The following is a 17901-nucleotide window of genomic DNA, read 5'->3' as shown; positions in this document are numbered from 1 at the left end:
CTTCTCTAAGGTGCTTTGCTCATGAGGTTTTGTCCCAATCATAGAAGAGTAACTAATGGGCCAGGCACAGTGGCACATGCTTTAAATCTCCATACCAGGGAGGCAGAGGCACGAGTTTGAGACCAGCCTGGTCTACACATCAGGTTCCAGGACAGCCAGGTCTACATGATGAGATCCTGTCTTGAAAAACAAAACAAAGAAAGAAGGAAAAAAAGAAAGCATAATTAACAATTTATTTTTTTTCTTGAAAGTTAAGCACAAACCTGATTGCTCCATTATGCTTCCTACAGATTTTACAGACTAGGTCTTCCTGGGGCAATTTTGTTTTAAAATGCTGAATTAGACCAAGTCAAACAAAGAGAACTATGTTTCTATAGCAGACAGAACCTGGTGTTTCCCTGGTTTTGAATTAGAACCTTTCGATGACGACTCCATATCTGGCTAAGAAACAAGGCTGAGGACTTCCTCAATGACCCACTGCCGTCTGACCACCCCTCTTTCCTCTCCAACACTGACGTCAGCCTTGGCCTCTAACAGAAGGCAAAGCCTTTTCTTCCCCCAGGCCCGGGTGTTTACTGCTGCTTCCTACAGAAGCCTTTAGGCGTGTGACCCTGCAGCTGCCCTGCATTCTTATCCTGTCCAGGAGATGGCCCTCACCAGAGGCAAACCCTACAGGCCACTCTAACTGGCTTTTCACCTCTGAAACTGTGGGAACATTTCAAGGTTTTATTTACATGTTTATTTAAGCTTTTCCAGACAAGGGTTTCTCTGTGTGACAGTCCTGGTTGCCCTGGAACTGACCAGGCTGGCCTTGAACTCACTGAGATCTGCCTGCCTCTGCCTCCCGAGTGCTGGGGTTAAGGTTGTGTGCCACTACACCCAGCTTCAAGATTTGTTTTTATGTGTGTGTGTGTGTGTGTGTGTCTGCAAGAGCGCACACCGCCTGTGTGAATGCCCACAGAAGTCAGCAGGTAGTGTTGGAGCCCCTAGAATTACAGGTGAACCAGCTGCTGTGGGTGCTGGGAACAGACCTCAGGTCCTTTGGGAAAGCAGCAAGTTTCCTATCCACAGATCTATCTACCTAGCTCCTAAAATAATGAGTTATAAACCTCATTTCCTTTTGTATCACCCAATCTCAGGTATTTTGTTCTAATACCAGGAAATAGACTAAAAGATTGTCCTTGAGAAGATCAGTCTTCACCGCTCAAGGGCCAACACCATCTCCTGGCAATCTCCTTGAACCCTCATCACACATTTGCAAGAGATATCCTTAGCAAATTCTCCTCAAATGACACTATTACTCTCTTGCCATGACACTGATTCATGTAAACCAGAGTTCCCTCTTAAGATATATATTTTTTATTTTTTGTTTTTTCGAGACAGGGTTTCTCTGTGTAATAGTCCTGGCTGTCCTGGAACTCACTCTGTAGACCAGGCTGGCCTTGAACTCACAGAGACCCACCTGCCTCTCCCTCCTGTATTACCTAAGTGCTGGGATTAAATGTGTGCACCACCACCATCACCACCACCACCCAGAAAGATAATGCTTTTAGGGAACTGGCAGAGAATGTGTGGACGGCAAGCACCTTGCATTAAGAATGTTGTCTGGAATGCTGTCCCCAGCACCACACAGAATCCAGAGAACAATTGCTACCACATTCTCCACCTGCTTCTAGACTTGAATTAGGTGTTCTCTGTACCAGATGAGTCCTTAGCAACAGGGGTATCTAAGGAAAGGAAGGAGAGTGAGAATAAAAAGGCATTCATGTAAAGAAACTGATTTTACTGTTTTAGAAGAAAATTGATTCAGACACACATCACACTGGACAAGTGGAAACAAATTTTCTAAATTCCAAACCTAAGAACCATGGCCGATGATTTTTTTTTTTTTTAACAATTTGTTCCTGTACCTCAGTGGAACAATGCATTAGAATTGAGGCAAAGGAGATGAGTGATTCTTGAACTCCTCTCAAAAGATCTAAAACTCTAATAGGAAGTGTTGTTCTATTGATGTGGGAGTCTCCTCTGTGTGCTGTGATTAGCATTAATGAATAAAGACACTGCCTTGGCTTGTTGATAGGACAGAACTTAGGTAGGTGGGGAAGACGGAACTGAGTGCTGGGAGGAAGAAAGGCGGAGTCAGGGAGACTCCATGGATCCTCAGCTGGAGGTAGATGTGCCAAATTTTTGCTGGTAAGCCACTGCCACATGGTGGTATGCAGATTAATAGAAATGGGTTAAATTAAGATGTAAGAGTTAGCCAATAAGAAGCTAGAGCTAGTGGGCCAAGCAGTGATTTAATTAATACAGTTTCTGTGTGATTATTTTGGTTCTGGGCAGCCGGGACGAATTAACGGTTCCTTTCAACATTCGATCTCTTGATTTCTAGTGGGTTCTAGGTGCTACCCAAGGCAGTCTCGCTTACATGGGAGAAGGGTGTCCGACCACTCCCTACATTAGATTTGAGGAGGGCTGATGGAGTCTTTCAGGATTTTTTCCAGGATGGTCTTGGTGTCCTGGGCAACTAACAGAAGTACACGTTTGTATTTCATGCGTCTGAAACAGCGGACACAGCAACATAAGCACAGGAGACATTTAAGAACGCGGAAGAATCCATTCACAAACGCACAAGTCATCAGTCTCAGTCTCCAGTCCCCTCTGCGGAGGGTGTACAGAGTTTGGGACTTCATGTCGGCCTTGTACTCTTGGACTACTGTCCCCATACTCTGGGCTACCTGCTCAAGCGATTCATCGTCAACACCAAATTTGAGTCGGTATGCTTTCAGACACTCTCTCATATCTTCATCATCCCTGACACTAAGAGGATGCTCTGAACATCCCTCATCTATTCTCTCTCTCAAGAAGGCCACTCTAGCATCAATGATCTTCTTAAAGGTGCTAGACAGAGTGCTTAAGGGCCCATAGCATCTGATGTTGGAGAGGTCTTTATGCAGTGTGTCCCTAAGCATTGGGAAGTCATATAGTAAAGGGTCTAGATTGGATACCAGGAATATGGGTGGTACATTCACTCTCTCCTTCTGGAGTTCCTTCTGAATATTCACCCGGATATTCTGTATGAGCTGGGTCTCTGAATGGGCATGTGGCCTGAGGTCCCTGTCCAACTTGGTCCAGACAATATAGAATCTCTTTCCCATCTCCTGGATGACTTTGGCAAGATTTACATGGTTTGAGCTGAACTGCTCAGAGGCAATGATGATGAATATATCATACATGCTGAATTCCATCTCTTCCCTATAGTTATCTATGGTTTGGGCTGTGGCCCCCAAGCCAGGCAGGTCCCACAGTATCACACTGGGAAAGTGGGATGAGGAGTACTTAGCCCGTGTCTGGGTGGTCCTCACCACCCCAGTGGGAGCTGAGTCATCTTCCTCATGGCCAATGATTCGGAGTGCATTGATGAAAGAAGACATGCCATTGCCCGAGTTCCCAGTCACCATGATGTGCACTGGCATTTGGGACAATGTTTCCACGGTCTGCTTGATCCCATGGGCCACGTCCAGCAGTTTCCCTTCTTTCAAGGCCCTTTCAAGGGTCCTATTGAGTTCATGTAAAATGCTGTCCCCTGCCTGATACGACCTGACAAAGGACGACTTCAGTGGAGCATAAGGAGTCTCTGCCATGTTGGGGAGTAGTGGCTCAACCTGGAGAAGTAGAAGAGTTGTGGAGTTAGATATTGGGGTGTCGGAATCAACGGACTTCATATCACAGCCTCGGGGTTTCAGAGCCACAACCAGAGAAGTAGCAAAGACATTTCATTTACATTCGTAGGGGTGCAATCTCCCGAGGGTGTGCAGGAGGATGGTTGGGTAGCTGCTGTGTCAAGGGCAGGATGGGAGAGGTTAGTCAGATCAGCCAGCGGGAACACAGGTCAGTCTAAATAAACAAGGCAGAACAGGCAACAGAAAGAGCTTGGGCCAGCTCTCCTCACTGAGCCGTGTGCTGGCGAGGACCCGCAAACCCTCTGTATAATTTCATTATTCCTTTCTAAAAAGCACCCTCTGCCTTTTTCTTTTTTCAAATGATATTTTTATTGGGGGATCAAATTTTTCTAGTAAATGCTCATGTCCCATCGACTTCAACGGATGAATCGAAACAATTTCTAATAGCCTGCCACTGATGTTTTGGTCAGTATTTACGTTTGTACGTTTCTGTACATGACTGCGGGTAGTGTTATTATTATTGGAGGTACTCAGGTGGATGTGTGAAAGCAGATTTTTCTTTTTTTTATTTTTTAAATTTATTTATTTATTAAGGATTTCTGCCTCGTCCCCACAACCGCTTCCCATTTCCCTCCCCCTCCCCCGATCAAGTCCCCCCCCCCCCCATCTGCTCGAAGAGCAGCAGATTTTTCTTGTTGGCTGATCCTTTGCAATGAAATTGAAGCATTCAGTGGCACTGGTTCAGGACTGAGAAAAGAACCAGTTGGGTTCACCAAGTGGATTCTACACAAGCTTACAGCACACAAGCTGCCCCTTACTGATAGACAGATAGACTATGCCATCCCTTCTTAAAGTTCAACCTTCTCCGGGACACGCTTTTAATCTCAGCATTCGGGAGGCAGAGGCAGGTGGATCTTTGTGAGTTCAAAGCCAGCCTGGTCTACAGGACAAGTTCCAGAACAGTCAGGACTCTTTCACAGAGAAACCCTGTCTCAAAAAACCAAAGGAAAAAAAAAAGTTCAACTTTCCTCTTGCGCAGGATTATAAATAAAAAAATTCCACCACTCAGGGCTAGTTAGATGGCTTAGTAGCTAAGGGCACTTGCTGCTTAATCTGATGATCTGAGAACAATCCCAGGAACCCACATGATGGAGAGAGAACTGACTCCTGAAAATTGTCCTGCAACCATCCCCACATGCATGCCTGAGCATATGTACACACACACACACACACACACACACACACACACACACACACACTGTAATAAGTTAAAACAATTCTAAAATCCAAGGCCTTCTTTTTTAGAAACAGAGCCTTTCTGTTGCATTAGGAGCACCCAATGGGACGTCTGGAGACCCGTTTTGTCCTTATTGAGGGGGGAGGTTTCCCTATAAGACCCGACTATGTATCAGTAGGGCACATTCATGACTATGATAGATCGCACAGTGCAGTTTCTCACCTTCCATCATCTCCTTGGCCTTGGGCACCGCCTTCACTTATACCTCTCCTAGGATAGCATCTGAATATAATCCACCTCTGTTCCCCATAGCTTTGGGACTTGGATTCATCCTCTACAGAAGGAATTGGGCCAAGTGACCCTTCTGTGTTTGAGGTGCTCAGCTCCTTGTAACATGGACACACTCCTGAAACTCCAGTTTCTGCCCCGAGCGCCAGAAAAGAATGCTACCCACCTCCCAGGGTTTTTGTGATGGTTTCATGACAAGCTCCGTGTGGTGCTCTCTGCACACCTCTCGGTCTCTTGGTGAGGCTCTCTGGTTTTACTAGGGTCTCCGAGGAAGCCGTTCCTCGGGTTCTTCCTCCACTCTTCGACTTTAACCACACAGCAAGAAGGTCCTTTGTCTGTGAGTCTGTGTTGGGTCCTTCGAATGCCTTATCTCACTTAATAGTCCTCAAACCCTATTAGATAAGTGGTATTCATTATTGTTGATTGTGGGTGAAGAATCAGAGACTTATGAATAAATTGTCTTTTTTGAGACGGGGTCTTGCCAGTCAAATTTTATGATCCTCCTGTCTCAGTCTCTCTAGTGTTGAGATTACAGGAGAATATCACCAAGCCTAAGAATCAGTCTTGAATTACACACAGAGTAAAAGGAATCCACAGGTTGACCCTGGCAAGTGACACCACGTTTCTGTAGGCATAGTGAGGACAAATCCTACCCTAATAGAGGATTTGATGCATGCTGAGGGGTTTCCCTTGGGAACTCCAGTCTACTCACTGCTACCAATTGTCATTTACACCTTATATGGGCACACATTTTATAAGTTTGGAAACCAATGTGTCTGTCCTCTTTGATGTTTACTCTAAAGCTGAATGGCAGTGGTAAAGGGAATTCCCCCAGTGTCTCCAATGACTCAGAGCTTGCTGAGGGGGGGAAGGTGTTACACTCAGCGAGAGACCAAGAAGCTTCATCAAATGATGCTAGAGGTGCCCAGAGTGCAGTGGGAGGGAGGCTATGGGGAAGGTTGCTGGCACATATCCCTCCTGCACAGAGGCTGCAAGCCCTTCAAGCCAGTGACAACGGAGACTACCCAGAGTCTTCCTGCAGCAGACTCCTCCAGCAGAGTGCTCCTGCAGCAGTGCCTCTGACAGACCTGAGGTGATGTGGCTCAGCCAGGGTGCTGCTTCCTGCTTCAGAGTGTCAAGGTGTCCGGAGCTGGATATAGAGGCACCATGATGGGCTGGTATACTCTGAGGCAAAGTTGGCTAGAAGCCAGGGGAATGAAGCCTGACAAAATCCAGGAGCAGAGAACATTCTGCAGTGGTGTGTGGAGACGGGGGAACAGAGGAAAGCTGTGTGACATTTAGTAAGGTCTTGTCCTCAAGGCAACTCTTCCCTCCTTGGCTGTTGTGGCCAAGGTCTAGTTCTGTGTCTGCTTTGCTTTACTGTGAGTTTTACTCGCCAGGGTAGAAGATGAGCGTAGATCACGCTCTTCTCAGGGCTGTTTATGTGACTGTGACCGGAGATGGGGACTTCCTGCACCTGCACACCCTGTACCGGACCCTGTGGGAGACGGCGCAGGTCACGGCTGCACACAGGATCCAGTAATTCTCAAGAGGGTTGGATCCTGCCTCACTCCATGTATTATAAGCAGACTTGAAAAGGCATGGGTAGCTGTATAAAGCTACAAGTTTCTTTTCTTTTCTTTTTTCTTTTTCTTTTTTTTGGTTTTTTCGAGATAGGGTTTCCCTGTGGTTTCGGAGCCTGTCCTGGAACTAGCTCTTGTAGACCAGGCTGGCCTCGAACTCACAGAGATCCGCCTGCCTCTGCCTCCCAAGTGCTGGGATTAAAAGCGTGCGCCACCACCGCCCGGCTAAGCTACAAGTTTCTTTGGGGAGCCACTTGGGAGAGTGCTGTCGCGGGTAGCTGTGGGGTACCATAGTTCATAACACTGACCCAGTATTTGCAAAGAGCCCATAGAATTCTTTTTGGGATTCATGTGTCCTCCCACTTCCTCTTTTTGAGACTCTTTCCTAGCTTACACCCCTATTTCACCTTCTCTGTACAAGGTTGAAGATGCCCACAGAAGATTGTAGATCCCTGTGACTTCTGGAGGGAGCTTAATAAATAGTTCCAACCAGAGAGGGGAGCTGTGCCTGGGCAGGAGAAGCAGACCCTGTGAGCAGTGTCTTTGGGGTCTCCCACAGACACAGAACTAAGAGCACGCTCACACACGTGTACACAGATGCATGCTCATAAAGGTGGTAGTTGCCACACGGTTCACTCTGGCACTGTTTCCTTCCACCTTAGTTCATTGAACTGAATTTTACTATTTTCTACTCCAATTAATTAACTTGAAAACATGCTTATTATAGCATACTCCATAAATTTCGTGGCTTACCTGATGCAAAATGAAGCCAAACTACAAGTGGGGTTTTTTTTTTTTCTGTGTAGGGCTCTGTGTAGTTCGCGTATCACAGCTGTTATAAATTTCCACGAGAGACTCATGGAGATGTGGGGACCAGAACACACTAGTAACAAAGCTAAAATCAAGGATTCTGGTGAACTGATAGCCCTGTGTGTGCTGAAATCCTCATCTATTCCTTATTCAATCACCATTAGGGAAGACCGAGAGAAAAGTCAAGAAGTTTATTTATCTCTGAGAGTGTGATATACTTCCTCAAGGTGAATGGGGACAGTACTGAGCCTGGCATGCTCTGGGAAGATGGTGTTTGAAAAGTTAGTTAATTTATACATGGATGAGCCACTACAATGCATATAAAACATTTGGATGGAGTCAGGCAAAGAGGTCACTAAGCTACCTTATATTCAAAACCCACCCTGAGGTCCAGACAAAGAGCAAACCCTTCTTTTTATATTTTTCATGTATCTTAGGTATTGCCTGTGGTCCATTCTGATCGTGGGAATTTATTCTTGTGGAGAGACGAAGAGGTACCATATTAGACTCTAAGAGAATATGGGTTGGCACACTCAGCCCTCCTTCTTCAAATTTAGCCACCGTTTGAAGACCCACAGGCCAGGAATATGCAGGTGAGCTAGATAGACCTTTGCCTCCATGCTGGTTTGATCAGCAGAGATATGTAGTACTACCTGGTACTAAAGACAGTCAGAGAGAGGGTCCTGCTGTGCTGAGCAGAAATAGGCCAGACCTCAAGGTCCCGGTGGCCTGGTGTCACAGTTCTGCTACTCTCTCTCTCTCTTTCTTTTTTAAAGTGCTTTATTTTTTATTTAAATGCAAAAGTTTTGTTTTTCATTTTTCATACCATCACAGTAACCCCTCCCTCCCTTCTTCCCACTGTTCCCTCTCCTCCCCTCCCTAACTCCCATCCACTCCTGAGAGAGGGTAAAGCCTCCCATGGGAGTCAACAACACAATCACAGTTCTCCTTGTCATAGCATAAGGATGGAAGTTGCAGGAGATTGGGGCGACCAAGCTGAACTTAGAGGCTTTTACTTACAGGCTCCAGAGGAGGGATTGTGTGGGATCCAGATGTTAGGGCCTCCCTGGAGTGCTACTCCTTAAAAAAACGTTTGTCCTCCAGCAGAAGTTCTCTGAAATCCAGACCCGGGATATTCAGAGATGAGATGCAGAGGTCTGGAGTCCTTCCAAGAGACCAGCTAGGAAGAGTAGGAGCTGGCTGACCACGTGGATTGTCTTTCTACCTCTGGTCTCTATGCAGACCTTGCTTTTTGCCCTGCATTTGCTAGATATGAGTGTTGATGCCAAGATGGGACAGGGAGGGGATTCCAGTGAGAGTAGGTTTCGGTTTCAGATTCCTGGAAACAGCTGGTTTAAAGGATAAGGCGGGGCAAGCTACGTAGTATTTTTCAGAGAGGGGGCTGTGCTTGTCTGAGTTCAATAAATGTGGGAATGTGGGTGGGGATAGGAGAGGGGGATGGTTTGCCAAATCTGCTTAGGGAACTTAGCAGCTAGTTCAGGGTCAGAGCATCCTATGCCTGGCTCTGCTACTTCTTTACATGGGCACTAACTGGGCAATGTTAACCTTCAGACTTAGAAACACTGACTCCTCAGGTGATTGGAGACACGGGCGGCCACCTTGTTCTGTGTGATTGTTTTCCCTGTTTGCCGGCTCACTTGATTATCCCCAGGGAGTGGGGCATCCGGCTCTGGTCCGTGCAGTGTTTGAGTGGGAAGAGGATCTGAGCTGGGAGGGGCCAAATTTCATTTTCCTACAATTCAAGAGTTAGTTTAGTAGAGTTGCACACCTGAGCAAAAGCAGGCATTGGAGACTTTGACCCTGGCCTAGAAACACTGACCCCCATGTGATGTTGTCATGAAGAAAAACAGACATGTTTTCTGGCAATGGGCAACAGACCCAGTGACAAAGGGAGGAGGTGAGAGGAGCCACGTTGCTTTCAGAGGGTAAGAGCAGCTCTGTCATCCCCTTTGCTGCTTTTCTGTACCCACTGGCAAGTTCTTGCCGCACAGCTGAGTAAAGAGGAGCAGGGGTGTGTATGCAAGCAGAACTGAGCCTGCTTCATACTCACTGTGGAGGGAGACAGGCTGGGTGGGGAGGAATGAGGAGGCTCACACAGGCCCTTTCCAGGGCCCTGAACACAACTTCTGCCCACTGGCAGGCTCACTATTGCCCAGGGGTTTGCGCAATTGCAATTCAATCCCTTGGTCACAAAGAGCCCTCTCGGTCACCCCTCCAGGTGACCGGTAATGTGATCCTGTATTGGCGATGGTAGCTTTCTCTTTCTCCTTCCCGGAAAAGACTGAGTTGCTGAGAAAGAGACTTAGTGTGGGTGCCTTTCACATTCCTGCTGCTGTTTAACGAACTGGAGGTTTTGAGTGAAAGCCAGAAGCTGTCCCTGCTGTTTGCTTCTCTCTAAGTCCTATGCCTCTAGGCAGAGCCTGGGGAGAGACCACGCAAGTCTCTGGCTGATTTCCACCTCTTTAGAGACTGGTGGGGGCTGCCGGTCTGTCCTGCTTTCTTTATGTGAATTCACAAGAATAAATAGGAGCAGGTCTCAGGGTAGGACAGGAAGATCAGGAAGAGAGCGTCTGGAACCTTCTCTACAAATGAGCCAGAACTCCAACCCAGGCAGTGTTTCCCTGGACCCCAGAGTCAATCCTCTCATGCTCTTGCTCTTGGGGAAGAACTAAGGCTGGGCACAGCAGGGTTCGTTACGATTGGGCATCAGGGAAAGGTTCCTCAAAGTAGGATGCTGTAATGGCTGGACGCAGTGTGTGGACACAGAGGGTAATCAGAGCACAGGCAGCCTGTCCTTGAAAATGCCATTTGCAGAGGACCTTTGGGTGGGATGGTCTGGAGTTAGACCTCCCTGACGAGGCAAGGCTGAGGGTTAACCTCAGGTGGTCACCTGGTTAGAAGCTGTGTGTGAACTGGGCCACGGGGACACATGCAGAATCTAATCAGTTGAGAGACAGAGGTAAGGAGAGTTTGAGTTGCAGACCAACTTGTGTTATAGTAGCAAGTTCCAGAGCAGCTTCAGCTTCATAGAGAGACTTTCGAAAGAATTTAGAAAAAAAATCACATAAACAAAAAAAAAAAAAAAGGAAGGTGTATATTTCAGTCACCTTGCTATGCAAGGAATGTAGGAGTTCAATGATTCTGTCACCATCTTCTTCACTTTGTGTGCGTGTCCTTCTGGGTGGAAGATTTATTAGGAGAAGTCTTAGCATGGTGGAGGCTATAGGAGAGCTCAGGCCCACAAGGCAGATCAGAGGGCTCCTTTGAAGAGGTTCAGGAGAAGAAGGAGGTTCCATGCCACACGATGGTTGAACGACTGTGCATGCCCTTGTCGGGCTCTCTGATTCCTGGAAAGCTGCAATGTAAGGGGTGCCTTATATTTTGGGGAAGGAATGAGTGACTTTGAGTATGTGTAGGAAGTGGAGGAAGGACCTCATTTAGCTACTGGGTACCCCTCATATGAGATATGCTGCTGATAGCCCTGATACCTTGAAGTCTGGTAGGCTGGGCTTCCCTGTACACAGTATGAGGGTGGAGGGAGACAGATAGGTCTGACCTGAGAAAGTCTGGTTTGGATTCTAAGTGGTGTGTGTGTGGTGTGGTGTGGTCTGTCTGTCTGTCTGGCTGGCTGGGAGGAGCTGAGGCAGCACTTCTCTGTGTAACCCTGATTGTCCTGGAACTCGCTCTGTAGACGAGGCTGGCCTCAAACTCAGTGATCTGCCTGCCTCTACCTCCTCGAGTGCTGGGATTAAAGGCGTGCACCACCACCTCCCGGAAAGATTTCTTTTTAACGATTAATTTGTTTTATGTATATGAATGTTTTGATGGTATGTGTATGCACACTGTGTGAGCCTGGTGCCTACAAAGGCCAGAAGAGAGGGCCCGATCCCCTGGAACCAGAGTTAAGGGCACTTGTGAGCCACCATATGGGTGCTGGAAACTAAACCTGGGGTCTTTTGCAAGAATAGAAGAGTGCTCTTTTGGAGAAACGCTTTGAGATAGAATCTCACTGTGGTCCTCTTTGGCCTGGAACTCTCAGTCAGTAGACCACGCTGGCCTTGAATCCCCAAAGCTCCACCTGTATCTGCCTCCTGAGTGCTGGAACTGAAGGCATGAGCTACCATGACAAACACAGACCCTTAACATCTGAGTTACTCAAGCTCCAGCTTCAATAGGCGTTCACTCTGATTAATCATTAATGCATTAATGAAAGGGAGGGTCAAGGACTATAAAATACACAGCACAGGCGTTTCTCTGACACTCAAGTGGCTGTGGGAACTGCCTCTCTCTGGCACTTTTCCCCTTTCGTTCAACAGTGACATCCTGGTACTGTTCCTTCATCCCCACACCAGGTTACTCCTCACAGAAAGATTCATGCTGACTCACCCTGGATGAGCAGGGTTTTGTACATGGCTGGGTGACCTGTCAATCACAATCTCACACCTATCACACATGGAGGCATGCCCATGTACAAACAGACATGCACAAATCCATATGCACACGAACACACACACACACACACACACACACACACACACACACCGGGCAACCACAGAGCCTTGTACCCACTTTTGTTACAGGCTACTTAGTTCTCCTCTAATTTGCACTGTGACTAAAGAAAGGGCTCTAGTATTTCTGTCAGGGGTGGTAAAGGTGCCTTAGCTCCAAGATCAGCAAATTTAGTTTCTCATGGACCTTGTTATTATTACTATTATTATTTTATCATTATTATTTTGTTTTTAGAGACAGGATTTCTCTATGTAGCCCCAGCTGTCCTGGAACTCACTTTATAGACCAGGCTGGCCTCAAATTCAGAGATCCACCTGCATCACCTCCCGAGTGCTAGGATTAAAGGTGTGTGCCCCACAGCCTGGCAGTCCAGCGCCCTCACAGAAGACTTGTCTACAGCCGCATGGAGGGGGCTCTGAGAGCAAGGGCTTTCCTGGTCTCCCGCTCTCACTGAGCTGGGGACCCATGCTACTCTTTCTCTCCCTCCGTCCCTCCCTCCCTCCCTCCCTCCCACAAAGCACCCAAGGATGTAATCAATCTATCACACGCTGTCCTGATTAGCGCTCCAGTTACCGTGAAGTCACCCCTCAGTTCTTCAGCATACAGAACTGCACTTTGACTCCCACATGGAAAGCAAGGCGTTTACAGTTGGGGATCAGAAAGGAGGTTACCTCGTCTGCAGTTGCCCCTCTTGGCCGTGGCTTCATACTGGATACTGGACTCAGCGGGCTCAGGAGGTGTGTGCTGAGGAATCTGTGAAGTGTCTTAGCGCCCTGACCACACGTTGGAGGAGGTGGTTGCTCTCAGCTCTTCCTGGTGTAATTCAGGTGAGATGGAGCAATCTTTCTTTAGTCTTCTTGTCAAACTCTCGTTCATTTGCCTTTGCTCCCTCAGCGTTTATCATTCACCTCACGTCGTCTGTCTCCGCAGATCATCTTGAATTTCCAAAGTAATTGTCTTTGCATTCTCTGAAGGGACAGAAAGTGGGATTATTTTCTCATGTAATATTTTGGTTTCCTAATGATGAACTCATTTTTGCCCTGGCTCACATATTTCACGTAAAACGTTTCTCTCTTAGGGCTAACCAGTCTTCTCTGAGGACGAGACTCCTGAAGGATCGTCTAGCCTCAAATGATCAGTTCTAAACACTTATACGTACAACACTAAATGGACTCGGCATTTTGTGTGTGTGTTTGGGTGTGGTGTATGCATGTATGTGCATAGCAATAAATAAAGAAAAAGAGGCCATGAGTTTTAGAAGTGAAGGAGTTGGGGGAAAGGGAGGTATGAAAGTGATGTAAACAGAATATTCATTTATGGAAGTCTTGAAAAATGTTAAATTAAAAAAGGACAAAGCACACAAGAAAAAGTTGTCTTTCCCTAAGTAGCCTCTAGGTGTCACTGTGGTCCAGTTTTCGTTCCCTCTGTCAGCAAGGTTTACCCATTTGAGAACTATGGGCAGGGATGGTGATAAGGGGTGATGGTCAGGAGGCCACAGACCCAATCATGTGACATTTCTGGAGCGATCTGAACAGTCACCCCCCTCCTCCCCCCAGGTAGAGTAAAGCCATTTCCTCCAAGCCTGTCTTAGCCAACCACCAAACATTTGGGGGTCATTTGCAGAAACCTGGGTGACTGAGGGCAGTGGCCTCACTGGGAAGCCCACTCACTAGGGGTGATGACTCATGAACCCTGCATCCTTGGAAGCTCCTGTGCTGGGTGAAGGCAGCTCTACTGTAGAAAGCCTCCTCTCCGCAGCAAGTGTTTGCTGCTTCTACTACCTTGGAGGAGGGACCAATATTTGTGCTGGTTTTGAGCATTTATTTTTGTTTTGTTTTGTTTTTGTTTTTGAGATAGGGTTTCTCTGTGTAACCACCCTGACTGTCCTGGAACTCTCTTTGTAGACCAGGCTGACCTTGAACTCACAGAGGTCCCCCTGCCTCTGCCTCCCATGTGCTGGGATTTAAGGCTTGTGCCACAACCACCAGGTCAAATATCTGGTTTTATTCCACATTTGTCCAGTAGGGGGAAGAGTGAGCTAACACCAGTGTGTTGATTTATTCCAGAAGGACTTGATCTGCGTCCTCATGGTCGACAATGTCCGTGGCACACAGGGCATGCACCGGAAACCAGAAAAAAAGAGAATTTGGAAAGTTCCCACTGCATTCATGTAGTGTACAGAGGGATGAGTCTGTGCCTGGCTGTGGAGCTGGCTTCTCCATGCAGATAAAATACCTGAGCTGAGTCAAACTGGAAGGGTGCGCAGACAGTGCCATCTTTCAACCCTAGCTTGAGATTCCCCTTCCATGAGAGGTGGGTGAGGGGCTCGTGTGGGTGAGGGGCTCATGAGTTCTTTTTTTTTTCAGGGTCTATAATGAATGTGTCTTTATTAAAAGATATTCTAAAAGAAAAATTGGTCTTCACCGGAAGGAAAACAGTTAGAAGGGAGGCTCAGAGTTAACAGCGTAGTGGGCGGTTCTCCCAGTGACTGTGTTGTAATATCTGTTTCATATCAAATTACCCACCAAACCGCAGCCTTAAATAACCGACCTTTGATACTTTGTGTATTTTCTGAGGGTCAGTAATCAGAGAGAAGCTTAGCTGGGCAAGTCTGGCTCAGGCCATTTGAAGATGTTGCAGCCAGGCTCCCCATCCAGGTAGAGGCCATGGGAGGCCAGGCCATCTGCTTCCAAGCTTACTTACTTGGTAGTTCATGACAGGCAAATCCTAGTTGGCTTTGAGACCAAGGACCTTATTTCTTTATCACTTGGGCCTCTCTGCAGGGGTGCCCAAGTGTCCTTAATAGGTCCAACACAAGGTTATGGATGGCCGCCATTCCTGTCGCTGAGTGTGATCAAATAGTACAAATCCTGATATCTATTTCATAGGATTTTTTTTAACTAGCAACTATTATACAAAAATGGAATATACATCAAGAAATCACTATATGGGGGCTGGTGAGACGGCTCAGAAGTTAAGAGTACTGGCTGTTCTTCCAGAGGTTTTAAGTTCAACTCCCAGCTTATGAATTCTTATACTTACAGGGTAACCAAGGTATTGCCTATGGGTGGTTCTGACAGTGGGGTTTAACCCTCTGAAGAAAATGAGGAAGTTACAGTAGAGATTCCCTTAGACCTGTGGAGCATATTGTACTCTGTTCCCCCCAAACTTGATCCCCATCAGAAGACCCAGGAAGTGAGCGTAGGCAGATAGAAGGGATATTTACCTCCTCACTGCTGTGTTGGAGGAGCTTAAGCAGGTAAAAGAATACGCTAATTGGTACAGAAGACCATCACAAGGTGGAGAGCAGGCAAAGAGGCTAAAGGCACTGGTTTCTCTTGCCCAGCACCAGGTTCAATTCCCAGCACCCACATGGCGCCTCACAGCCTACTTTGATTCCCATTCCCTCTGTGGGCACAAGGCTTGTATGTGGCGCACATATATACATGCAGGCAAAGCACTCATACACATAAAATGACTACATAAATCTTTAAAAAGAAGAGCACCAGAGGGGCCCTGTTGTGAACTCCTGAGTGGAATAAACCAGACCTCCAGCTCTCCTGTCCTGGTGCCAGGGGTTAAATTTCATGTCACCCCACGAACAGGGTTGTAATGGTGAATCTTTCTGTCATTTTATTGGCTTTTACATTATGCAGAGAACAAACCTCTGGTTGCATCTGTGGTTGTATTTCTAGGGAGGTTTGGTGGCAGTAGAAGACCCACTCTGACTGTGGGGGGCACCATTTCCTGTTCTCAGGGCAGGGACAGAACGAATAACCACCATCGGCATTTGTTGCTCTCTGTTTCCTGACTGCAGATGTGATGTGACCAACTGTCGCATGCTCCTGCTTTCCCATCTTGGTGCCACCCAGGGCTGTGTGCTGGTTTGGATGATAATGGCTCCCACAGGCTCCTAAACTGGAAGGCTTTGAATAGTTGGCAGGATGTTTGAGAAGGATTAGAAGGTGTGGCCTTGTTGGAAAGTCATGTCACTGGGAGTGGGCTCTGAGGTTTCAAAAGTCTATAGCAACTGAAATTAGCTTTCCTTGCTGGCTTCTAGGGGATATAAGCCCCCAATCAAACACTTTCTTTTTCGAGTTGCCTTGGTCATGGTGTTTTATCAGAGCAATAGAAAACTCACTAAGACAGACGGTAGCTCCTTATAAACCACAAACAGAAACAAACTCTTGTTTTTAAGTTCTCTTTGTCACAGAAACGGATAAGAAAACAACAGAAACGTCTACTTACCTTCTACTGAAGTGACTGTGGCCAGATGCCGCTTTCCTCCTGAAGAGTCAACCCTTTCTTTCTCTCTCTAAGGAAGTAGTTTGAGCTCAGGCAGGGTCCGCTCCTCACACAATTCTTATGCAGACCGAGGATGCTCAGCAAAGGAAGTGGTGAACTGTGAAGTTCTGAGGTCCTCCTGTGACACCCAGAGCCCAAGGCGGAGGAGGAGCTGAGAGTGCTCTGATCTCTGACCGTCCTGGATTTCCTTCCAGATCCCGTCCACCACAAGCCCCTGTTTTCTGTTCTGCAGTTTCTTCCCCTAGGTTCTTTGTGCCTGAGCTCTTATGGGATGAGGCCTGCAGTAAGGGCTGGTTTGGTTCCCATTTTTGGACACTGCATATTCAGCCAGTTCCTTAACCTTCTCAGAGGGGCGGAGCCTAACTCCAGGCTTTGCATATTCTGCCCAGAGAGGATCACAGTTCGGTCAACGGGTCAGGCTTTTTCTGGGTCTCTGTAGAACCCATCTTCCCAGGACAATATTAATCCCGGAGCTGCCCCTTGGATGACTGCACACCTCACCCCGCCTGCTCCCTGGCAAGCCTCCTTTCTTCTCATCTGCTTCCTCTACTTCACCATCTTCACAAGAGTGATGATTTCATCCAGAAAGAGAAGCGGTCTCCCGTCAGTATGCAGGAGACTGAGAGGAAAGGGGCGCTGAGCTGGGGTAGGAGGGGGAGCTCAATTTCCTAAGAGCTCAGAACCGTTTGGTGAATGGTTGACTTCTGGATGGAGCCAGGGACTGGGTTCACCTTGTCAAAGCAGCACTAACACTTGTGTTCTTCCCAAGATGGAGGTGAGATGGGCTGGGGGATTCTAGGAAAAGCAGGTGCAGGGCACAGGAGCCAAGCTTCCTTCAGAAGGCCAGGGCAGCTCTGTTATGGCCTTTGCTGTTTGGTAATTACGGGAAGTTCTCTCTGCAAATCTGAGTACAGAGGAGCAGGAGTGGAGCGCAGAGCTGAACCTATGTCTTAAGCAGGAAGGAGACAAGCTGGGCAGGACAGGAGCTGGGTGTCTCATGCAACACCCATGTGCCTTGCTCTGGAGCCCTGAGCACAAATCCTGCCCATCACACTGCCAGATCTCCTCTCTCTTGTGTTGCAATGTCCTGTTTCTCTGTTCCTGACTTCCTCCCACCCAAGCAGGAAGGGGCTCAGGGTCGGCACAGGCACCTCCAAGGCAGAATCAGAGTTGTCATTGTGACTTCCCTTGGTACCCAGCATTGGCTCCACCTCCACTTTTTTTCTCCCTTTCATTTGTCTATCTTGGATTTTTGAGTCAAAATCTCAGTCTCTTTCCCTGGCAGCCTGGAACTCTATGTATAATTGAAGTCATCCAGGGAATTGCAGTGTTTGTTCTTTGGCTTTGACAAGAATTGAATGAGCAGAAAGACAGAAGACCAAGCCAGACCACCATGTGGGTGCTGGGAATCGAACCTGGGTCGTCTAGAGGAGCAGCCAGTGCTCTTCACCGTGGAGCCATCCCTCCA

The 17901-nt window shown here is 47.4% G+C and overlaps 1 protein-coding gene across 3 annotated transcripts; it reads right to left on the bottom strand.

Annotated features, from left to right (window-relative positions):
* Positions 1 to 836: 836 nt before the first annotated feature.
* LOC121463784 (immunity-related GTPase family M protein 1-like) lies at positions 837 to 16497 on the bottom strand. Of its 3 annotated transcripts, none has more exons than XM_041676258.1 (3): positions 16377 to 16497; positions 12800 to 13096; positions 837 to 3662 (listed from the first exon to the last, which is right to left on the bottom strand). In XM_041676258.1, exons 2-3 carry the CDS (start codon positions 12833 to 12835, stop codon positions 2457 to 2459), a joined length of 1242 nt encoding a protein of 413 aa, XP_041532192.1. In that variant the 5' UTR covers positions 12836 to 13096; positions 16377 to 16497; the 3' UTR covers positions 837 to 2456. The 3 variants fall into 3 exon arrangements, with proteins under 3 accessions (XP_041532192.1, XP_041532193.1, XP_041532194.1); XM_041676259.1 differs by lacking the exons at positions 12800 to 13096; positions 16377 to 16497 and adding exons at positions 5372 to 5597; positions 8619 to 8869; XM_041676260.1 differs by lacking the exons at positions 12800 to 13096; positions 16377 to 16497 and adding an exon at positions 8619 to 8869.
* Positions 16498 to 17901: the final 1404 nt, after the last annotated feature.

This window comes from Microtus oregoni, unplaced genomic scaffold (genome assembly GCF_018167655.1).
Source record: "Microtus oregoni isolate MIOR12 unplaced genomic scaffold, Mior012 000027F_ref0000203, whole genome shotgun sequence".
Taxonomy (NCBI): Eukaryota; Metazoa; Chordata; class Mammalia; order Rodentia; family Cricetidae; genus Microtus; species Microtus oregoni.
Note: the sequence above shows the minus strand (reverse complement) of the source record. Positions and strands in the feature narration are given on the sequence as shown.